Here is a 21,683-nt window from a genome sequence, read left to right on the forward strand (position 1 = left end):
TAGATACAGAAGTTCCGGAGTACCCAATCATCAAGTGGTTGATTATTAAGGTTACTAGTGCTGTGTTTCTTCTCTTTGGGCCTAATAATAATCCAGTTGATCTCATTGTTTTGTGTACATGCTGTATTACCTATAAAAAAATATTAATAATTGACACTAGGCCTAGGCCTGTTTCGTTGTCTACGGATATGTGATGTGTGCTTTGTTTACCCACGCCTGCTTCTTCTATTCTGTGGAAGAGGTAAAGACATCACCAATCAGTGGTAAAGCTCGTTCATTTCAACAATGGATGAAGGTAAGTGAAGATTGAACAACTTCTTTCCAATTTTCTCATTTTGCTTTCACCTTTTTTGTTTACAGTACAGTACTCTTGATGTTGGAACTGTAATACTTACCTTCATTGGTGATGATCAGTGTTATAGCCATGGTGGGCGACGGTGGGCGGGCCTGCCCAGTACTGACATGTTCCGCCTGGCACTTCAGCTGAAAAACAGACTGCCAATACCACAACTAGTTCCAATGGTAGGTCTTGTATTGCATAATGGTCATCAGCCAGTGAGGCAGTTGAACATCTTCTGTGATTAATTTGTGGGCAGAAGTTTTATTGGGCTGTTAAAGTCACCTGGAAGTGGTATTTTTTCAAAATAAAGCTTTTGTCACTAATGTGTTTTGATGAGTGGAATGTGAATCAGTTAACTGAGGTTTTAAAAAATCAGTTCTTATGTTATTTACAAATTTAACAGTAGACCCCGACCCGAGAAGGCGCTGTTCGTGACGTCAATCGAGGCAGACTTTGCCTGTAATGCGTAGAGTAAACACAATTGCAAAATGTACGGACCAAGTCGTGAGTTTGTACTTTTAAAAACAAAAAAAATAGTTTTTTTCCGGCAATGCCGACCAGGTGTATTGCTGCTAAATGCAGAAAAACACTTTTTGAAATGTACCAACTCACGACTTGGACGTACATGCACGTGTGTTTATTATACGCATTGCAGGCAAAGTCTGCCTCGAATGGCGTCACAAAAGGGGTAGGTGGAGTCAGCCCCCAAACAACTTTATATATTTTTTTAACATATAAATCGTGACAAACAATTACTAAAAAAATTATAAACTCTTATGTTTGAAAGAAAAAAATTCTACTTCCAGGTGACTTTAAGTTTGTACAATGATGCTTTAAGGCAAAATGAGTTGTCTTTCGACCCTTGTCATTTTTTATTTAATTTTTGGAAATCTGAAAAGAGCAAAAGCTATACTCTGCTACTTTGAAAACTCTAGGTTTATACAACCTTTTGTTCAAAATTTATGAAAGGAGATAACACCAAGAGATCTGAGCAACTGTAAAAGGTTGAAAACCCTTTCTGGTTTAAAACCCTTTACATCCACAGGTATGAACTGCTAGACAAATTGCTTAGGCCTGCAGACATCCCGCTCCTCCGCCCCTTTAACATAATATCGGAGGGACCACCTGCAACCAAGTGGAAATGACCAAAAACACTTTTCCAAAAACAAAGTGTCACCCGCCAGACAAATGTTTTGCTGCATTTGGCCTGGCAGACGCTCTGCTCCTCCCCCCCCCCCCAACTTTGTATAGGGAATGGTGTTATTGGTCATTTCAACTTGGTTTATGTGGCTCCTCCGATGTTTAACCTGGGGGTTGGGATAGGAGGAGTCTGGCGGGCCCAATGCAGCAAAAACCTTGTCAGGCGGCTGATACTGGTTTGGGGAATAGTGTCATTGGTCATTTCAACTTTGTTTGAGGTGGTTCCTCTGATGTTAACTTAAGTAGGGGGGGGGGGGTGTCGGGCGGGCCCAATGCAGCAAAACTTCTGTCAGGCAGCTGAATACTGGTATTAAGAATAGTGTTAATCGTCCTAATTCTCTATGGTCATTTCAACTGCGTTTCAGGCTGTTCCTCTGATGTTTAACCCGGGGGGCGGGGGGTGTCTGGCAGGCCCCTGGATGCAGCAATTTTTTTGTAGGGCGGCTGATACTGGTATTGGGAATAGTGTCATCATTGGTCATTTCAACTTGGTTTTAGGTGGTTCCTCAGATCTTTAACCCAAGAGAGGGGGGGGGGGGGGTGTCTGGCGGGCCCAATTCGGCAAATCTCAAGTCTGGTGGCTGTTACTGGTATTAATTATAGTGTTATTGGTCCTTTCTCTATCTGGTCATTTCAACTGCAGTTCCTCTGTTGTTTAACCCAGCTACTAGCATACTTGTTGTTATTAAATTATGGGCTCTTACCTTTTAAAAGAATACCAGGTCGACGCGTGGGGCCAGGGCCGGAGCTCCAGAAAGGGGGTGTTTTTAGAATTATGTATTTCAAGAGGCAGTATCACTGAGTATGGATTGAATTTTTGGTGCATCTTCATAAACCCTTGGAGTATCAAGAAGACGACAGGCCTAACCATGCCGGATTAACATGAGTTGAGATTTGTGAGTTTGGTGTTATTTACCGAGCTTTGTTTGTTTTGATTGGCTGTTTGCAGGGAAGAGGTTGAATCAAGGAAGAGGCTTAGTGAGAACAATGCAGAGGACTTGAAGCATATGGATAAAAGACTAAGAGACAACCAGGAGCTCCACACAGGTTATTACATTTGGAGAAATCTTTCCATAAAGCTTTGTCCCTTTTTATTGAAACTGTACTTAATTTTCGTCCAATACCAATCCATCAAGTAGTTTATTTATTTGTTTATTTATTTATTCACCCAGGCTTTAAAAACTTCAAAACACACAGCAACAATAAGTAGAAATGTATAACTTTTGCATTATTAGTAAAATAATTAGAGACATATCAACAAAAAGCAAGCAGAAGCCTATAGGGATTGCCCAATAGGGAACCAAATCACTATTCAGTTCTTGAATTGGTCTCAACATTTTGACTAGCTTGCTCTAGTCATCGTCAAGAGACTGACTCCGGGGTAGTGCGGTTAATTATGATCCTATAAAGCTAAAGTAGTTGTCCCAGCCAATTTTCTATACCTGCGCCAGGGTATATTTACAAAGCAGGACAGTTCTTTTCAGAACAAGTTTCCCCAAAATCTGATATTCTACTCTTTGCGGTAGTAAAATAAAGCAAGACAGTTCTCTAAAGAACAAACTCTACCTGGCAAGTAGAAACACACATGGTGTTTGTTACCGCAAACCAAATATATATTGATACCTCACCATGCAATACCTAAATTCTTTTGTACCCTTTTCACTGATGAAAGAGGTTTCTAAAAAAAGTATTGCCTTGTTAGTGATTTCCAATCCATGTTTAGTTTCACCTCACATGTAGGTACTTTTTTCCCCAAAAGACTTCGTTGGATTAAAATACAAGTGCTTTATTTGTCTTTAAAAAGACAAATTTGTCTTTAAAAAGACAAATAGGTAATTAATATCTTCAAATTATTTATTATGGCCCATCAAAATGAACTAGGCATTTCTGAGCTTTTAAGAAACTGGTGATTGTTAAATGTAATACTGTAAAAAATTAACTATGCCTAGTGATCAAATGCACACAAAACATGCAACTACACATGTAGATCATTCAGACTGAATTTCTTCGTTTAACAGCAGCTGATGTAAATTTGTCCGATATTTGTTGGCTATTGTAGGTTGCGTAGAGAAGCCCTACAGAAGTACATTCAGCGAGCAGTAGCGTCTAGACAAACGGTAAGTACAGTCTTATGATTTTTCTCCTGTAGATGATCAGCGTATATTAATAGAAACATGAGTCTTTAACCAATAGTTCTTTTCCTAACCAACACTATTCAAAAAGAGACTCACACGGTGTTATCACAAAATGTTCTTATAGTTATAATTCCACCATACAAAGTTTCAAATTCTACTAATGGTGGTGGGCATCAAATAGGTGGGGGTGGGGTGTGACAAGGGGAGAGGGGCACAATATCAAATGTCCCCCCCCATCTTTTTGACCACCTTGATCATGAAGCCAAAGTATTGCACTGTGTAAGACCAACCCTGTGTCTCGCCATGGGCATTAATCCTGGGGGCTAAGGATGACACAACTTTTTAGAAGGGTGGGGGACACTATATCAAACGTCCCCTCTCAAAATTGACCGAAGATTGCACCACAGAGCATCTAAAATGCAGAATTTTCCCGTGCCTATAGACGATGTGACCTCTGACATCACACGAAAACCATAACATGATTCGCGCGCATACTGCCGGGCAAAACCTTTGTGTTTTGGCAGCCAGCGAGAAAGTGTACGCAATCTTACTGTGACTGCGCAACTCAGGTGCCCGGCGAAACATGACGTATAGAGTGTTTTGTCAACAGAGGGTGGTTTGAATGTAAACATAGGTCACATCGTCTATAAGCGGGCCTGGACCCTATGCTATTTGGCTTCTCACACGAATGCTCAAACATTATGATTGATGCCATTGACGGGACACAGGGTTTGGTCTTATACGGTGCAATACTTGAGTTTCAAGATAAAGACAAGTCATTAGTTACAGCAAACATTTGAGTTTATGCCCTCCACCCTTCAAAAATGGGGGGGGTGGGGTTGGGGGATAGTCCCTTCCACTGTTTCAAGGGGGAGGTGCAATTTGTCAACGTTTGAGCATTAGTGTGAGAAGCCAAACAGCATCTAGGATCCAGGCCTGATTAAAGGCAGTGGACACTATTGGTAGTGACTCAAAATAATTATCAGCCTAAAACCTCACTTGGTAACGTGCAATGGGGAGAGGTTGATAGTATCAAACATTGCGAGAAACGGCTCCCTCTGAAGTGTCGTAGTTCCCGAGGAAGAAGTAATTTTTCATGAAATTCATTTCAAGATCTCAGATTTAGAATGCAAGGTCTCGAAATCAAGCATCTGAAAGCACACTACTCTGTGTGACAGGTGTTTTTTTGTTTTGTGCATTAATATCTCGCAACGACCGATTGAGCTCAGATTTTCACAGGTTTGTTATTTTAGGCACTTTGAGATACACCAAGTGAGAAGACTGGTCTTTGAAAATTACCAATAGTGTCCAGAGTCTTTAGGCGAGCCCGGACTCATTTGCCCCCTACAACTTGTGTCATGTATGTAGATCCGTACTTGAAGATGCTGTTAACTCAAAAGGTTCTACTGCTGCTCACATTTTAAAGGCTTTGCTCTATTCCATTCTTTTTGCCTCTTGTTGACATTTGCCCTAAGATTGCACCACAGAGCATCTAGAATGTGAACTGTTCCCAGGCCCTTAAACGGGCCCGACCCACGCCGTAAAGGTTTCACACGAGCATGCTAATAGATCCGCACATGAAGATGATGTTAACCAAAAAGGTTATATACAACTGCTGCTCACATTTAAAAGGCTTTATAAATGTTCTGTTCCATTCGTTTTGCCTATTGGCCTAAGTTTGCACCAGAGAACATCTAGAATGCAAAGTTTTCCCCAGGCCGAAAAAGGGTTTTGCATTCCGCTTTATAGCATGCTCCATCTTTAATTGGTTTGCCCTACCAACAAGCCCCCACCCCCTTTATAGAATTTCCTGTCTTAATCCACCCTTGACGATGCTAGGAATGAACCGCCGTCTGAGCATTATATGTAGAAATAATTTGTATACGCAGCTATAACTGAGTTGGTTTTTAGCTAATAACCAGGATAGCATTTAAATGGTGCATCATTTGTCATAGCTCGAAATAGCCATTAATTTCCAAGATCTCAGATGGGGCACATCTTCCCTCAGACTCATAAGATTGCACTAGAGAGCATAAATGGCCTTAAAATTTTCCTGGGGCTCTTAAGCGAGGCGGGACCCCACGCCGTAGATGGTATGACTAACGATGTTCCTCCCCCCATCTTTTAAGACAGATTGACGCCGATGCTAATGGTCACTCTAAACAAATTATAACATTATGAATGTTTTCTCATTTTCTCAGTTGCACAAAACCCAAGAGAGCAAAAGAGCTGAGCTGGAGAGTCAAATGAAGGATAACAGGAAGCGGAGGAAGACTCTGTAAGAGACACTGTTTTTTTTCTTATTCAAGATTACATCTCAGCAACACCGTACTTAAGGGTTTGGATACCTTTTGTACAACACAAAACTCAATGTCAACAGATATACATTAAACTATCCGGTTTGAAGATAATGGTGGTAGAAGGCTTCTAAAATATTACTTGCCTTGCTGAGGTTGTAAGTTTTGAGACATGAGTAAAAAAATATTATGAAAGTAGTTTTCGTTTCATGAAACAAAAGTGATCTTAGAATGTAAAACGTATTTACGCTACTCTCCTGAAAACCTTGCTGTTTGGTTTTGCCTTTTGTTTTCTTCGTAAAACTTTAAAACTAATGTTGCTAAAATTGTATAATACATGTACATCATTCACAGTGCATAGGGATTTATGTAATGGCAAAATTGTTATACAAAAGGTACCAAAACCCTTTAAAGATATAACTTTGTACTTGTTTTTGAGATCGTCATTCCTTTTATCGATTGTCCCTGAATGAGAATGCATTTATTAATTGAACCATTTCTGGGTTTATAATTTGTTTTTAACCTTTACACTGATGTGTTTTAACCACTGTACCCTGTGAAAACAAATATAATATGCAAATCACTCGAGTGGGATTTGAACGCGCGACCTTTGCATTGCTAAAGCAGATGTCCTACAACTAGACCACCGAGCTAGCCCGATGGCTAGAGGCAGCTCAAATCCTGGGTTTAAAAAACTGACTGACCCATAACCCTATTAACAATAAATAATTGTAGTGCCAGTAGTGAAAATTCTTGTTGTTTCTTTCCAAATTGCTTGTATTAGAAATGTAAAGTTATTGTGTAATGTTTATTTTCATCTGCAGCACGCAGCAGCGCTGGAGTGGGAGTGAAAAGATCACCTTTTGTCACAACAGTGGAGTCAGTGCTACTATACGGAGATGAGACCTAGACCCTAACCACCAGGATGGAGAAGTCTCTGGATGGTTGCTACACCAGGATGCAGCGTATGACCCTAAACATCCCCTGGCAAGACCACATGAGAAACTCCAATGGCTGGCCAAAGGCTACAGAGAAGATCCGTGAACGCCGCCTCAAGCTTGCTTGGCACTGTGTCCGCCACTCAGAGCTTGCCCCTTGCCCAATCATCCTCTGGGAGCCCACCCAAGGCAAGGCTTCTCGTGGGAGAAGATGACTCTCCTACCTAGACACACTGAAATGAGACATCGGCTTGACCAGCGCTGAAGAACTACGCTCCTTCATGCTGGACCGGAACATCTGGAGAAAAATCACTGAGCAGGCTCGAGCCTCTAGATGGCGCTTGACTTGATTGATTGGGAGTATGATTCAAACTGTGAGCAGCTCAACAGGCCTCATCCAAAACACCTGTCATCATAGTCCATAGTGATGGTACCCAAGCCCATCAAGAGAGCCCCATAGTCTGCCGACCAGAACACCAATGGGAATCTTGAGGTTCAGGTGGTCACCAAGCAAAATCCTAAGGAGAGGTCCGATAAGACTGGTGAGGTCAACCATTTTGAAGTCCAGTCGCTCAGACGACGTCATTTTTGTCACAGTGATGAATTTGGTAATGCTTCACCAAAGTCAGTCGGTTCAGAGCCTCCATCGCCAACACGATCAACGGAGAAATCTCCAAGAAAAGATGCTGTCATCCCATCACCTTGGGGTTCACCACAGAAATCCCAAGGTGATGAGCTCTCTGCAGCGTTTCCTGGTCATCACACCAGAAGCATCAGCCATAAGAAAGTACCGGAAGAAGGCGTCAATCCCGAAGTTTTTTAATTAGGTTTTATTGTTTTGTTATCCTTGAGTTTTATACATATTAACTGCAACAATGACGCTACAATTGTACCAGTTGCTTTAAAATGTATTAAACCACCTCAGATGTATAATTATTTAACTTGGCTTTTAAGACACTGGACACTATTGGTAATTGTCAAACACTAGTCTTCACAGTTGGTGTATCTCAACATATGCACAAAATAACAAACCTGAGAAAATTTGAGCTCACAAAGTTTTATACTATCACCCTCTCCCCATTACTCATAATCAACTGGTATGCAGTGCTGACCCCTAAATGAATTAGCACCGTGGACTTGTTAATATCAAATTATGTGACAGGATGCCATACACAAAGCAGACCCTTTCCATAAGGGCATGAATACAACAACAAATTAAAACAATTATATGATGTTATATGGGATAGTAGGGTTTGTATAAAAAGCAAAACTTATAACAAGGAACAAAGTTAACTTACTGTTTTAAAGGCACTGTACACATTTGGTAATTACTCAAAATAGGCCTTTCTTAGCATAAAACATTACTTGGTAACGAGCAACGGAAGACTGTTGATAGTATAAAACATTGTGAGAAACGACTTCCTATAAAGAGATAATTTCTCACTAAAATAATATGTATAAAAATTGGCCAGAAGCACACTATTTTATACAACAAGGGTGATTTTTTCTTTCATCAGTTTCTTGCAACTTCAATGAACAGTTGAGTCCAAATTTCCACATTCTTGTTTCTTTATGCATATATGTTCGGATACACCGAGTAAGAATACTGGTCTTTGACAAAAACCAAACGTGTTCAGTCCTTATTGGTTTTTTTTTTAATTAAGATGCGTACTACCTGTGATAGTATTAACAAACCATGCAATGTACTTGTACAGTAGCATTAACATCAGTGCCCAATTTCATATAGCTACTTTTAGCAAGCACAAACCGTAGAGTTTTATATAAGAACTAGAGCGCGCACTGACCTATATACGCGCCCCGGTATGCGAGCAGGCGGCCATTTTTTAAGTTGACAACACAGCTATCTCACAGCGTGTGTTTGTGCGGCCATTTTGTAAGTTGAACAAACAGCATCGCGTGAGAGTCAATACAAAAATTCAAACATGTATTTCGTATTCAACGCGCGTGCAGAATGATGCGCTTATCATCTTGCGGTCCCGTGGCCTTTGTGCACGAAGCATCGCTCGTGTGCCCTCTAGTTCGTATATATAATTCCATGGCACAAACACATTTCTTGTTACCAGACTAAAAAGATACCAGCAAGGAACCATGTCACATGGTCCATCTTTTGCTTGTTTCCTGCTTAAATTTGCTCAGCAGACAAGGAAATGTTAAGCAAAATTGTCTGTTTAAGCAGCTACATGAAATTGGCCTGCAGTGCGTTATCAGTATCAGTATTTTTCAGCATTATTGTTTTATTTTTAAGGTTCTGGTTTTTGTTTGTTTTTGCATTTTATTTGTTTCCCGAACTTAACTATAGTTTTACAATTGGTGTCTGGACTCAAACTTCTAGAAAGTTATTATTCTATGCTATCTATTCTGGGGGAGGTTTATGAAATGTTATTGCTGTTTCAGATCTGTAGAGTATTGAGCTTAAAGCTTTTAGTATCTTATTATATAAGTTATCACACAAGCGCGAGTGGAATACGGAAAAATATAGCGCCTCTGCGTTCCATATCCAAAGAGGCCGAAGGCCGAGTTGGATATGGGACGCAGACGCGCTATATTTTCCGTATTTCCACGAGCGAGCGTGTGATAACGTATTTATCTTTAAGCAAACTTGGCGCGTGACATAGAACACACATGACGCATGGTTGTGATATTAGCCGTGCAATATAGGTTTTTATCACCACTCCATTCTGCCAATTTGATTGGAGAATTAGCGCGTACTTGAAGATAATTTCAGTTGATGTTGTATGCTATGTTTAATTAAAAGTACCACTTGGTGATCTTTAAATGAAAAACCAGAGTAGAACCATAGTTTCATTCTACAATCAAGCGTTCGTTACATTGTATAAAGTACTAAAATATGTAGTACAAAGCCTTTATATGAAACCAATTGATGGTACTTTTAATAGCGAATTATTAGGTTGACCCTGAAGGCACTGGACACTATTGGTAATCACTGTCAGCATAAAGACTGACTTGTTAAAGAGCAATGGAGAGCTGTTGATAGTTTAAAACATTTGAGAAATTTTTCCCTTCTGAAGTAATGAGAAAGAAGTAATTTTCCACTAGTTTATGAACAAAAAAATGATTTCGGGACTTACAATTTGTTTTAAGGTCTCAAAATCAAGCATCTAAAAGCACAAGAGATCGTGTAAACAAGGGTGTTTTTCTTCCATTATGTTACTACTTCGACGACCAATTGAGTTCAAATTTTCACAATAACCAAAGGTGTTCAGTTTCTTTAAGGGGTCCAATTTACACATCTATTGATATTCACTCTTCACAACAAACAAAACTACTACAACAAAGTTTCACAATTTGTTTTCACATTTTGGTGAAAGTTCCACATTTACTTGTTTGTTATTAAATAAAATAAAGTAGGCCCCCATAGCTTATTTTACTCAAACGAGATTTTGCATTTGACATCAATGGGTAATTAAAAATGGCATTTGGATAAGAAGTTGGACTTAGAAAGTTTCCCGCTCTTTTTGAGTGTGATGGTTCGACCTGTCCTGGTGTGTCATTTTGTTATCTAAACTAAATTAAGGAAGCAATGAGTGAGTGTTCTGAGGAATCCATCCCTGACCTGACGCTGGCTTTCCTGTGCAAACGTTGTTTTCATGATCTCGTTGGATAAAATTACACAATTTATTGTTTTTAGTTATTTATTATACAATACGCATAACTAAAGCTTTAACTATGTGTTGTAGTAAACCATCGGCCTATTGAAACTTCTAAATATGTTATATTACTTTTATCATTTACAATTATTTTATGTTGGTGGAGTTTTATTTAAATAAAGAAACAATAATATTTATACCAGCCACAATGTTGTGTATTGCTTGTTTTGTATTAACTCATACATCAGGAGACTTTATAGTTCTGAAAAAAGAAATTAACTGATTTTTGTCTGTCTTTCTTCTTACAGAATTTACAAGCTAGATCCCAATGTAGCCGTTAACATCCCAATGTCAACACGCACACAAGTAAACTTTCAAGACGTTTTCTTAAGCCCAAGACAAAACAGGTGTCAAGGACATCCCTGTGTAGGAAGAAGCGTTCTTCGCCCAGGTCCGGTGAGAAGGTGGCTCGAAGTAGGGAGACGTCTCACAGTCGGGATTGAGAATCGACGAAATTGGAGGAAAATACACCCTGCAGAAGAATGGATACAATGAGGTGGCTGAGTGTAAGGTAACTTTTACAAGATTCAAATCCATCAAAGTCAACAATCGAGCAAAGCAGAGGTTACTTTGTATTGGGATTAGTGTTGTGGGTCATTTAAACATGGTTTTATTAGGCTACTCTGATGTGGGGGGGATGTGTCTGGCAGGCCTAATGCAGCAGAAAACTTGTCTGGTGGTTGATACTTATTGTATGATGAATAGTGTTATTGGTCATTTCAACTTGGTTGGAGGTACTTTCTCAGATGGCAAACCCAAGGAGAGGGGATAGAGGGTGTCTGGCAGGCAAAAAAGAGCAGACAATTTGTCTGGCTGTTGATCTTTTCTTTGAAAATAGAGTTACTGGTCATATTCAATTTGGTTTCAAGTGGTTACTCCAATGTTGGGTGAGGGGGGGGGTGTCTGCATTGTCTGGTCGCTGATACTATGTATTCGGTATACTTTTTTGGTAATTTCAACATGATTTCAGGTGGTTACTCTGACGGGGGGGGGGGGGGGGGGGTTGTCTGGTGGGCCTAATGCAGCAAAACATTTGTCTGGCGGCTCATACATGTATGTTGTTTAGGAAATAGTGTTTTTGGTAATTTCAATAATGTTTCATCGGGTGGTTCCTCCGATGTTGGGGGGGGGGGTTGTATGGCAGCCTAAAGCGGCAGACAGTTTGTATGGCGGTTAATGCTTGTATGGAGAAAAGTGTTATTAGTCATTTCAACTTGGTTTTGACCAAGAGAGGGGAAGGGGGTGGTGTTCTAAGATGGTAAACCCAGGGAGGGGGGGGGGGTGGGTGTCTTGGCGCAAAATGCAGCTGACAATTTGTCTAGTGGCTGATACTTTTCATTGGCAATGCTGTTATCGTTCATTTGAACTTCGTTTCAGGTGGTACTTCGGAGGGTGGGGGGGGGGTGCTTTCCATGGCAGGCCTAATGCAGCAAAGCAGAGGCTACTTTGTATTGGGATTAGAGTTTTGGGTCACTTAAACATAGCTTCATGGGGCTCCTCTGATGTGGGGGGGGGGAGGTTTGGCTGGCCTAATGCAGCAGAAAACTTGTCTAGTGGTTGATGCTTGTATGAAGAATAGTGTTATTGGTCATTTTCAACTGCAGGTACTTTCTCAGATGGTAAACCCAGGGAGAGGGGATATAGGGTGTCTGGCAGGCAAAATGCGGCAGACAATTTGTCTGGCTGTTGATCTTTTCATTGGGAATAGTGTTACTGGTCATATTCAACTTGGTTTCTAGAGGTTACTCCAATGTTGGGTGGGGGGTGTCTGCATCCTTACACAGCAAAACATTGTGTGGTGGCTGATACTATGTATCGGTATACTGTTTTTGGTCATCTTAACATGGTTTCAGGTGGTTACTGTGATGGTTAACCCAGGGGGTGGGGAGGAGGGGGTGGTTGTCTGGCGGGCCTAATGCAACAAAACAGTTGTCCGGCGGCTTATACATTGTTTAGGAAATAGCGTTTTTGGTCATTTCAACATTGTTTCAGGTGGTTCCTCCGAGGGTGGGGGGGGGGCCTAAAGCGGCAGACAATTTGTCTGGCAGTTAATGCTTGTACATGTTGTATGGAGAAAAGTGTTATTGGTCATTTCAACTTGGTTTTGACCCAGAGAGGGGGAGGGGGTGGGTGTCCTTTGGGGCAAAATGCAGCGGACAATTTGTCTAGCAGTTGATGCTTTTCATTGGGATAGTGTTATTGGTCATTTCAACATGGTTTCAGATAGCTCCTCCGATGTTGGGGGAGGGAGGGGGTGTGTCTGGCGGGCCTAATGCAGAAGACATGTTGTTTGGTTGTTGATACTGGTTGGAAGAGTAGTGTTTTTATTGGTCATTTCGACTTGCTGGGAGGTAGTTCCTCAGATGGTAAACCCAGGGAGGGGGCGGAGGAGGTATCTGGGCGCGCAAAATGCAGCAGACAATTTGTCTCGTGGTTGATACTTTTCATTGGCAATGGTGTTATTGGTCATTTGAACTTGGTTTCAGGTGGTTCCGATGGTGGGGGTCGGGGGGGGGGGGGTGTTGTCCATGGCAGGCCTAATGCAGCAAAGCAGAGGTTACTTTGTATTGGGATTAGTTTTTTGGGGTCATTTAAACATGGTTTCATAGGGCTCCTCCGATGTGACGGGGAGGGGTGTGTTTGGCTGGCCTAATGCAGCAGACAATTGATCTGGTGGGTGATACTTGTATGGAGATTAGTGTTGTTGGTCATTTCAACTTGGTTGCAGGTAGTTCCTCAGATGTTTAACCCAGAGAGGGGGGAGGGGGTGTCTGGGGGGCAAAATGCAGCGAACGATTTGTCTGGCTGTTGATCTTTTCAACTTGGTTTCAGGTGGTTCCTTCAATGTGGTCATTTCAGCATGGTTTCAGATGGTTACTCTGATGGTAAACCCAGGAGGCAGGGAGGGGGGGGGGGGGTTGTCTAGCGGGCCTAATGCAGCAAAACATTTGTCTGGCGACTCATACGTTGTATAGGAAATATTGATTTTGGTCATTTCAACATGGTTTTAGGTGGTTCCTCCGATGTTTGGGGGAGGGGGACGTGTCTGGCGGTTGATACTTCAACGAAGAATATCGTTACTGGTCATTTCGACTTGGTTTCAGGTGGTACCTACAATGTTTGATTCAGCTCATGTGATGTTGTGTGTCCATGCGCCTCGGCAGACATCCATATCTGACTATGTCAAGTTATCCAGTAAATGTTCTTGTACTCAATTATTGGTACCTTGTTCGTTTGACCAAAGTGCTCTGGGCTACTGGATGAGACAAGGCCAACACAACTTATTGAAAAAGAGTCAAGGAACTGAGCTGTTATGTAGGTTTTTAACAAATACAGATAGAGATGATGAATATTTAGCAGCATCATTTAAAGACAGTGGACAAAGTCTTCTGTATCTCAACATCTGTATGCATAAAATAACAAAGTTGCGAGATATGAATAAAATAAAAAACACCCTTGTCACACGAAGTTGTGTGCCTTCAGATGCTTGATTTCCAAACCTCAAATTCTAAACTAAGAGGTCTCGAAATCAAATTCGTGGAAAATTACTTCTTTCTCGAAAACTACGTCACTTCAGAGGGAGCCGTTTCTCACAATGTTTTATACTATCAACCTCTCCCCATTACTCAATACCAAGTGAGGTTTTATGCTAATTATTTTGAGTAATTACCAATAGTGTCCAGTGTCCACTGCCTTTAAAGGCAGTGGACACTATTGGCAATTACTCAAAATAATTATCAGCATAAAACCTCACTTCGTAACGAGTAATGGCCTAGCAGTTAAGAGCGGCAGATTCAAGCTCTGGCGTTAGATCAGTAGAGTGTACGTAGGTTTGAGTCCTGGTCATTACACATGTTACACTTGTGTTCTTAAGCAAGACATGTAACCACAATTGCTTCATAAAAGTTGGGGAGGTAGTGCTTTCTGCTATTCCAGCCAGGCTTCAGATAGATGATGTACACAAGCCTACATCTGTATGGACTGTAAAAGGGTTAATCCTGTAGAAAAATAGTTGTTTGTTGGCAATAACTTGAAGTGGCCTTCAGGCCATGTGTGTCTGGCGACACAAAAAATGTGTTGGCTGATAAGGCTTGATTGTTGTAATTATTAGTAATGGTAATTGTTTTCATGTGCTATGTAGGTTTTTCCATCTTGCATCTTATTTATTTCAAGTGGCATTCTTGTAACTAGATGCAATTTTAGACAAAACTCACAAACCATTTATGACTTGTAATTGAAAAACAATGAGCAACTCATCCTATCTTTGTTTTCTTTGTGACCACCCAGTAGGTTATTGTAACTATCAACCGATATTTGAGAGATTACCAAAGGGAGGGAGTGAAGTTCTTGTGCCAGCATTATAAGATGGGCGAGGGTGCTATATTGGGAGATGGCATGGGATTGGGAAAAACAGTTCAGGTACGACTAAATACTTGTTATGAGTGTTAGGGCATCAAGCAGGAATATTATCTGCTTTAAAGACAGTGGACGCTATTGGTAATTGTCAAGGAACAGTCTTCGCACTTGGTGTATCAAAACATATGCATAAAAATACAGACATGTGAAAACTAGAGCTTAATTGGTCCTCGAAGTTGCAAGATATGAATGAAATAAAAAACACCCTTGTCACATGAAGTTGTGTGCTTTCAGATGCTTGATTTTGAGACCTCAAATTCTAAATCTGAGGTCTTGTAAGTCAAATTCGTGAAAAATACTTCTTTCTCTTAAACTACGTCACTTCAGATGGAGCTGTTTCTCGCAATGTTTTATATTATATAACACCCAAGCTGATCCTTGCCATTTGATTGCAGGATTGTCCGACACGTGTTAGCAAATAGTCTGAGGTCTCGAAATCAAATTCATGGAAAACTACTTCTTACTCAAAAACTATGTCATTTCAGAGGGAGCTGTTTCTCACAATGTTTCACAACGTTCTTTACTATCGAACTCTCCCCATTACTCGTCACCAAGTAAGGTGTTATGCTAATAACTATTTTGAGTCATTACCAATAGTGTCCACTTCCTTTAATGAGCATATGAACTTCTCTTTACAAGGATTTTCACTTACTTATTTCTCTGCTCTCATTATTTTTTGTGTTCAGTACTAACACCCACCACATTGATAGGTGCCCAGTCCTGCTGTGATTTATTTCGTTATTCATTTTTATTTCAACATATCTTGTAAAGTTTTGTATTCAGGGGGTGTTCCTAATTTATCATCCGTCTTCTTATCTGTATCTCCAGGTCCTTGCCTTTCTTTGAACCGTGCTTGGAAAGACTGGTACAGGGAAGACTGCCCAATACGCTTGCCACAGTTTTAAAGAAGGTATTGTTTACAATCGAATCCAAAAAATTCATATAATTCCTTCGGATTACAACAATAGCTGATGGTACTGTACTTGTTTGTAACAATAGAGAAAAAGAAAATAAATACAGACAAAATAATAGTTTGTGAAGATTGGTATAAAACCTTGTTGGTCTTTGACATTTTAAGGTTGATCTTTGGGGGTTATAATTGTGCAGTATTTCTATCTTGTGTTACATTTTGGTTTATCTTATTTCATTGTCTTTTCTCATGTTGTTGTGTGTGTTTTTTTGGCATGTTCTTACTGTATTTTTAACCAAATAACTTTAATCAGTCAATCAATCAATCAATCACTCATTTAATGCTAGTTGTTCATCATACAGAGTGCGATACACAGTATAACCTGCCGTTGATTTCACCAAACTCTTCCTAACTTAGGATTAATCTAATGGCTTAGGACGAGTTAAATTCCGTAACCATACTAGTTATGACACAATGAACCCTACCTAAGTTGGGATGAGATACTTGTCCTTACTCTAGATCGGGATTAATCCCAGACTTGTGGACAAGTCGTTAAATCAGCCCCACGCGCTTAGATAGTGCTCTCGCGAGATCACTGCTCTCGCCCGAACTGATGGCTCCCCAATTTCGACTCCTCAAAATGAGGAGTCGAAATCGGGGATCTCGCGATAGCCCTATCTCAGCGCGAGAGGCCGATTTAACGACTTGTCCACAAGTCTAGATTACTCCTAGACTTGTGGACAAGTCCTTAAATCGGCCCCACTCGCTGAGGAGTCAAAATCGGGAGCCATCAGTTCGCGTGAGAGCAGTGATCTCGCGAGGGCACTATCTCAGGGGGGCCGATTTAATGACTTGTCCACAAGTCTAGATTAATCCTAGCTTCTTTTTTTTAATTGCTGGCGTTTGCAGCAAATTTCGGGTCAGGAAAGTGTGTACTTGGGGAAATTGACATGGCAAGGCTCCCCACCATATCTCTGAATTACTTCAAGTTTACACTTCGTCATGGAGTCCTTGATCATGTTCCATGCTTCTCCTCATTGAACCCCAGTCTCAACACTCATGGAGTGACAGGTCTTTTTCTTCAGCTTTGCCATGCATCTGGATAATCATCATCATCATCATCATCATCGTCATCATCATTCCCTTAATACATTTATGGGGATGTTAAGCTGCCAAACCAATGGGTTCTAATGCTCTTCACCACAGCTGCCATGCCCAGACCCGAAGTCTGCAAGGTCTGCAGGGGCGGGATCTTCCCTGTGCGTCGACATTCAGCTTAATGGTCACATGGGAAGGTGTATCCTCTGGGATGTCCTCAATGACGGTGGTCTCCGAGATTGTTGCATTAGTGATGAAGTTGACAACTTGGGCTGAAGGCTTGGAGCCTTCCTGTGTCGTCTGCCCGGAGTGTCCATGTTTCTGAGCCAAAGAGTATGACGAGGAGGACACAGGTAGTAAATACCTTCAGCTTGGTTGTGAGCTTCAGGCGTTTGTTCCTCCAGACACAATCTCATTGGCCAAAGGTGGATCAGGCAAGTCCAAGACGTCGGAGAATGTCGGGGGAGGATGAGCCTGAGGAATGGATGTCACAGTCGAGATACCTGAACTTCTGTGTAATTTGGACAGAGTTACCCTCAACGTTGACTGAAGCAGGTGTTTGGCGGAGGTTGGTACAGTTCTGGATCTTGGTTTTTGCCCATGATGTGTGCATTCCCATCATCTCAGCTTCTTCCTCGAATCTTTGGAGTGAGGAACAGTGCAGCGTCGTACTGGCACTCTCTACCACTTAATCTTGGATCTTTTCTTTGTACCACAAAATTTAAATCTAATCAAAACTTATCTTATGCCACAGGTTTTCAATTAGGACTAATTTTGTTGTGTCTGTTTTCTTTAATTTTGTTTTTGGTTTTTACTACGCCTTGAACACCCAGCATGGTGGATATGTGCACATTACAAGACTTTAGTTTTATCATTACTCTTAGTTAATACCAGGCAGGCCAACCAAGGGTAATTTGGAAAAGAAAAAGAGCTAACACCAAAACAAACCCAGTCAATTATTTACTATATTTCTGTCGGATTTCTTTATTTTTCTTAGATAGTCAGCACCACATACTTCTTCGCAAGAGAGTACTCCTTCCAGCCAATCAAATGGAGCACTACAAGAAATCTCGCTTGGCCAATCAAAGCAAGCCTCTTATAAAATGAATGAAACAACAGTTCAGATTGGTCAGACACCTAGAGGAATCAGGAGGTATGATATTCAACCCTGAACTAATGGTATAATAATAATAACAAGTTCTTGTATAGCGCATTTCACAATAAACTGTATCAATGCGCTTTACATTAGTCCCCAGGTCATTGAGCCAATAAACATCCCTTTAATCTTTCTCAGCTCCCATTAGGGAGTATACAGCCCTGAGCTGCCGTGGCGCTCCGAAAGCTTTTCATTCACAATATCAACCTCTACCCTGGCAGGTACCCATTTATACCCCTGGGTGAAGAGAAGCAATTATAGTAAAGTATCTTGCTCAAGGACACAAGTGTCACGACCGGGATTTGAACCCACACTCCGGTGAATTCAGGCAGAACTTGAATTCAATGCTCTCAACCACTCGGCAGCGACACTCTATGATAAACAAGTTTTATTTATCATTTCGAAAATTGGTGTGACTTCGAAGTAAAAGTAGTGACATTTTGTGAAGTTATAACACTTTCAAGTAGTGTGTATTAATGGTTTTCAAATTCAAAAACAATCTGTTTATTATGTCTATAACACTCATGTATGCAACTATGGTGAAATTGGCGTTTCATGCATTTGTCACTTATTATTATGTCCTGAGTAGCTCTGACATTATTTTATTAAAAAAGCACTGGACACTTTTGGTAATTGCTCAAAATAGTTGTTAGCATAAAAACTTTTTTGGCAACAAGCATTGGGGAGCTGTTGGGGAGCATTGTGATAAACAGCTCCCTCTGAAGTAATGTGTTTTTTTTAGAAAGAAGTTATTCTCACTGAAATAATTGAGTTTGATTTCATGACCTCAGAACTGATTTTGAGGTCTCAAATTCAGGCATCTGAAATCACACAACTTCGTGTGACAAGAGTTGTTTTCTCCCATTATTATCTCACAACTTCATAGTATGAACAGTTGAGTTCAAGATGTTGAGATACACCAAGTGAGAAGACTGGTCTTTGACAGTTACCAAAATGTGTTCAGTGTCTTTTTCTTGACAAGGTTAGATTGAAAATTGCAACCAATTGCAACCAATTTTCTGTTTTATTAAAGGCACTGGACACTAATGGCAATTACCTAAAATAATTGTTAGCAATGGAGAGCTGTTTAAACGGATCTCTCTGAAGTAACGTAGTTTTTGAGAAAGATGTAATTTCTTGCTAAAATATTTGCATTGAATTCAAGACTTCAGCTGAGTTATCGGCTGATGTCTCAAATTCAAGCATCTGGAGCCCACAACTTTTGCGACAAGGGTGTTTTTTTCTTTCATTATTATCTTGCTAGCTCGATGACCAAATGATTTCAAATTTTGACAGGTTTGTTATTTTAAGCATATTTTGAGATACACCAATGAGAAAACTGGTCTTTGACAATAACCAAATGTGTCCAGTGCCTTTGAACATTTCAAATGTAAAGGCTAGTTTAATAATGTTTGATGCAACTTGTCCTCCGTCTTTATGCATTTAAATGTATGTAATAAGATTGTATTTCTGGCTTGATCTGCTGAAAGTCTTGCCATTCACAAGATGCCAAATGCAAAGTCTCTGTTTAACTACCTGTGAATAAAGTAAGTTTTTAACCAGTTTAAAAAACGGGTTTAAATGTTACTTTTAATCTTTGGGCCACAACCCCTCTTGGGTTATAAACTTAGGCATGTTCTTATAAGATAAAAAAACTTTTATTCAAAGGCCACTTTCACTATTTTACTATCACCCTGATATTGTTTCACACTTAAATAACCATTTTCTCCTGCGTATAGGATGCCATGTATCTGAACTTCAAGGTAGACAACAAATCACATTTAATCTTTCTGTGCGGCTCATTTTGTATCTTTAAAATCTTAGAAATGAGAAAAACGAAACTAATTTTAACAAACAGTTGATACGGAGGTAGGCTTTACACGTATATTGTTGAGCCGCCACATTTATTTGGTTGATTTTGCCTTACACTGTACATGCCAAGTACCTTGTATCCTGTATGCAGGAAAGGACTGAAAACAAATCACTGAAATCATTCTGATCGGTAAATTTTACTGTCCAAGTTCTTGGTCTTTGTTCTGTTTAACTGGGGTCCCTTGCTTAATTTTAGCATGGTTGTAAACTAGCAATGTTTAACAAAATCTTGCAAGAACACTTGGGCAGTAGAAACAAATTGTTGTCCTTTCACATGACTACATTTTTGTAAAATTTAACAACCATGCTACAATTTAGCAATGGACCCTTGCTAAAAGTGCTCTCGTGTGAATTAAGCTTTAAGTGTGATCTGTAAACTCGAATAATACTTCTTGTTTGACTGGTCGATATGGTGCTCTCTAGGTGTCTGTAATTTTGAACATTCTCGTTTCTTGATTCGTTTTTGTTTTAGTTAAAGGCAGTGGACACTAATGGTAATTTCTAAAGACTTCTCTTCACAGTTCTCTTCTTAACATTATGCATAAATTAACAAAGCTGTGAAAATTTGAGCTCAATCGGTCGCCGAAGTTGCAAGATAATATTGAAAGAAAAAACACCCTTGTCAAACGAAGTTGTGTGCCATAAGATGCTTGATTTCGAGACCTCAAATTCTAAATCAAATTCGTCGAAAACTACAACACTTCAGAGGGAGCCGTAAACAATGTTTAATACTATCAGTCTGTTCCCATTATTCGACACCAAGTAAGGTTTGATGCTAATAATTATTGAGAGTAATTACCAAAAGTGTCCTTTAAGCAACCAAAAAGTTATTTTAATAGTTTTTTTCACAAATCAACACTGAATACACAAAAAATAAAAATAAACAAATAAATAAATAAACAGTAGGAGAGAAGAGAGACAGAAAAAAACTAAGCTAAATCAATTTGGAATTAATTTAACAACAAAGAAGACTTGGATACAAAGCAAAATATTGTAGGAGAGGGTTTGATTTGATTCCTTATCAAAGACCACTTACTATAAAAGCATTAATTTCCAGTCTCTCCATAATTTGTCTTGAAAGATTGAGAGATTGGGTCAATTCTAAATCAGTATAAATGTATTGCTTGCCTAGGAAAATCAATTACTTTTTAAACAAATCTTGGTTAAAAGCTCACTGCACTACTGCCAATTATTGAAAATAATTGTAAAGAAAAATAACAACGTACTTGGTAACGAGCATTGAAGTTGTCTTGAATTCAAGCATCTGAAGGCACACAACTTGTGCGACAAGAGTGTTGTTTCCTCCATTATTCTCTCGCAACATTGACGACAAAGAGTTCGAATTTTCACTGGTTTGTTACATGTATGTTATGCGTATGTTGATAAACACCTACCAAACGTGTCAAGCGCCTTTAAACAAATTGTAACCAAACATAATATTATATTCAGAAGATCAATATTAAGTTTTAATAAAAAGCTTGTTCTTACTTACTTTTTTCCAAAATTGAAAAACTTATGGGTAGTTGACACAAAAAGTGCACCATATCCTCAATATTATGGTTAAAAATGGTTCAATCTGGATAAAAACATCATTAACCATGAACCTATGAAGAAATAAAATATGAAACCATC

General features: G+C 39.9%; 1 protein-coding gene across 7 annotated transcripts; it reads left to right on the top strand.

The window, feature by feature from the left end:
• The first annotated feature begins 215 nt into the window (after positions 1–215).
• Positions 216–21,243, top strand: LOC139951428 (uncharacterized). Of its 7 annotated transcripts, none has more exons than XM_071950320.1 (8): positions 2,276–2,587; positions 3,600–3,657; positions 5,877–5,953; positions 6,797–11,110; positions 14,887–15,018; positions 15,844–15,925; positions 18,025–18,176; positions 18,401–21,243. In XM_071950320.1, the coding sequence occupies exons 5-8, from the start codon at positions 14,990–14,992 to the stop codon at positions 18,438–18,440; spliced, it is 303 nt and encodes a 100-aa protein (XP_071806421.1). In that variant the 5' UTR covers positions 2,276–2,587; positions 3,600–3,657; positions 5,877–5,953; positions 6,797–11,110; positions 14,887–14,989; the 3' UTR covers positions 18,441–21,243. The 7 variants fall into 7 exon arrangements, 5 of the variants coding, with proteins under 5 accessions (XP_071806423.1, XP_071806421.1, XP_071806422.1 ...); XM_071950321.1 differs by having other exon boundaries at positions 14,890–15,018; XM_071950324.1 differs by lacking the exon at positions 14,887–15,018.
• The last annotated feature ends 440 nt before the right edge of the window (positions 21,244–21,683 follow it).

This window comes from Asterias amurensis, chromosome 19, assembly GCF_032118995.1.
Source record: "Asterias amurensis chromosome 19, ASM3211899v1".
In the NCBI taxonomy this organism is placed as follows: domain Eukaryota; kingdom Metazoa; phylum Echinodermata; class Asteroidea; order Forcipulatida; family Asteriidae; genus Asterias; species Asterias amurensis.

What these genes read in the sequence shown, in the direction of transcription:
- LOC139951428 (XM_071950322.1), top strand. Translation starts at nt 14,990, where the DNA reads ATGGCATGGGATTGGGAAAAACAGTTCAG. An exon ending in TTGCCACAGTTTTAAAGAAG is followed by an intron (nt 15,926 to 18,024) that starts GTATTGTTTACA and finishes TTTCTTAGATAG; the next exon opens with TCAGCACCACATACTTCTTC. An exon ending in ACACCTAGAGGAATCAGGAG is followed by an intron (nt 18,177 to 18,400) that starts GTATGATATTCA and finishes CTACCCTGGCAG; the next exon opens with GTACCCATTTATACCCCTGG.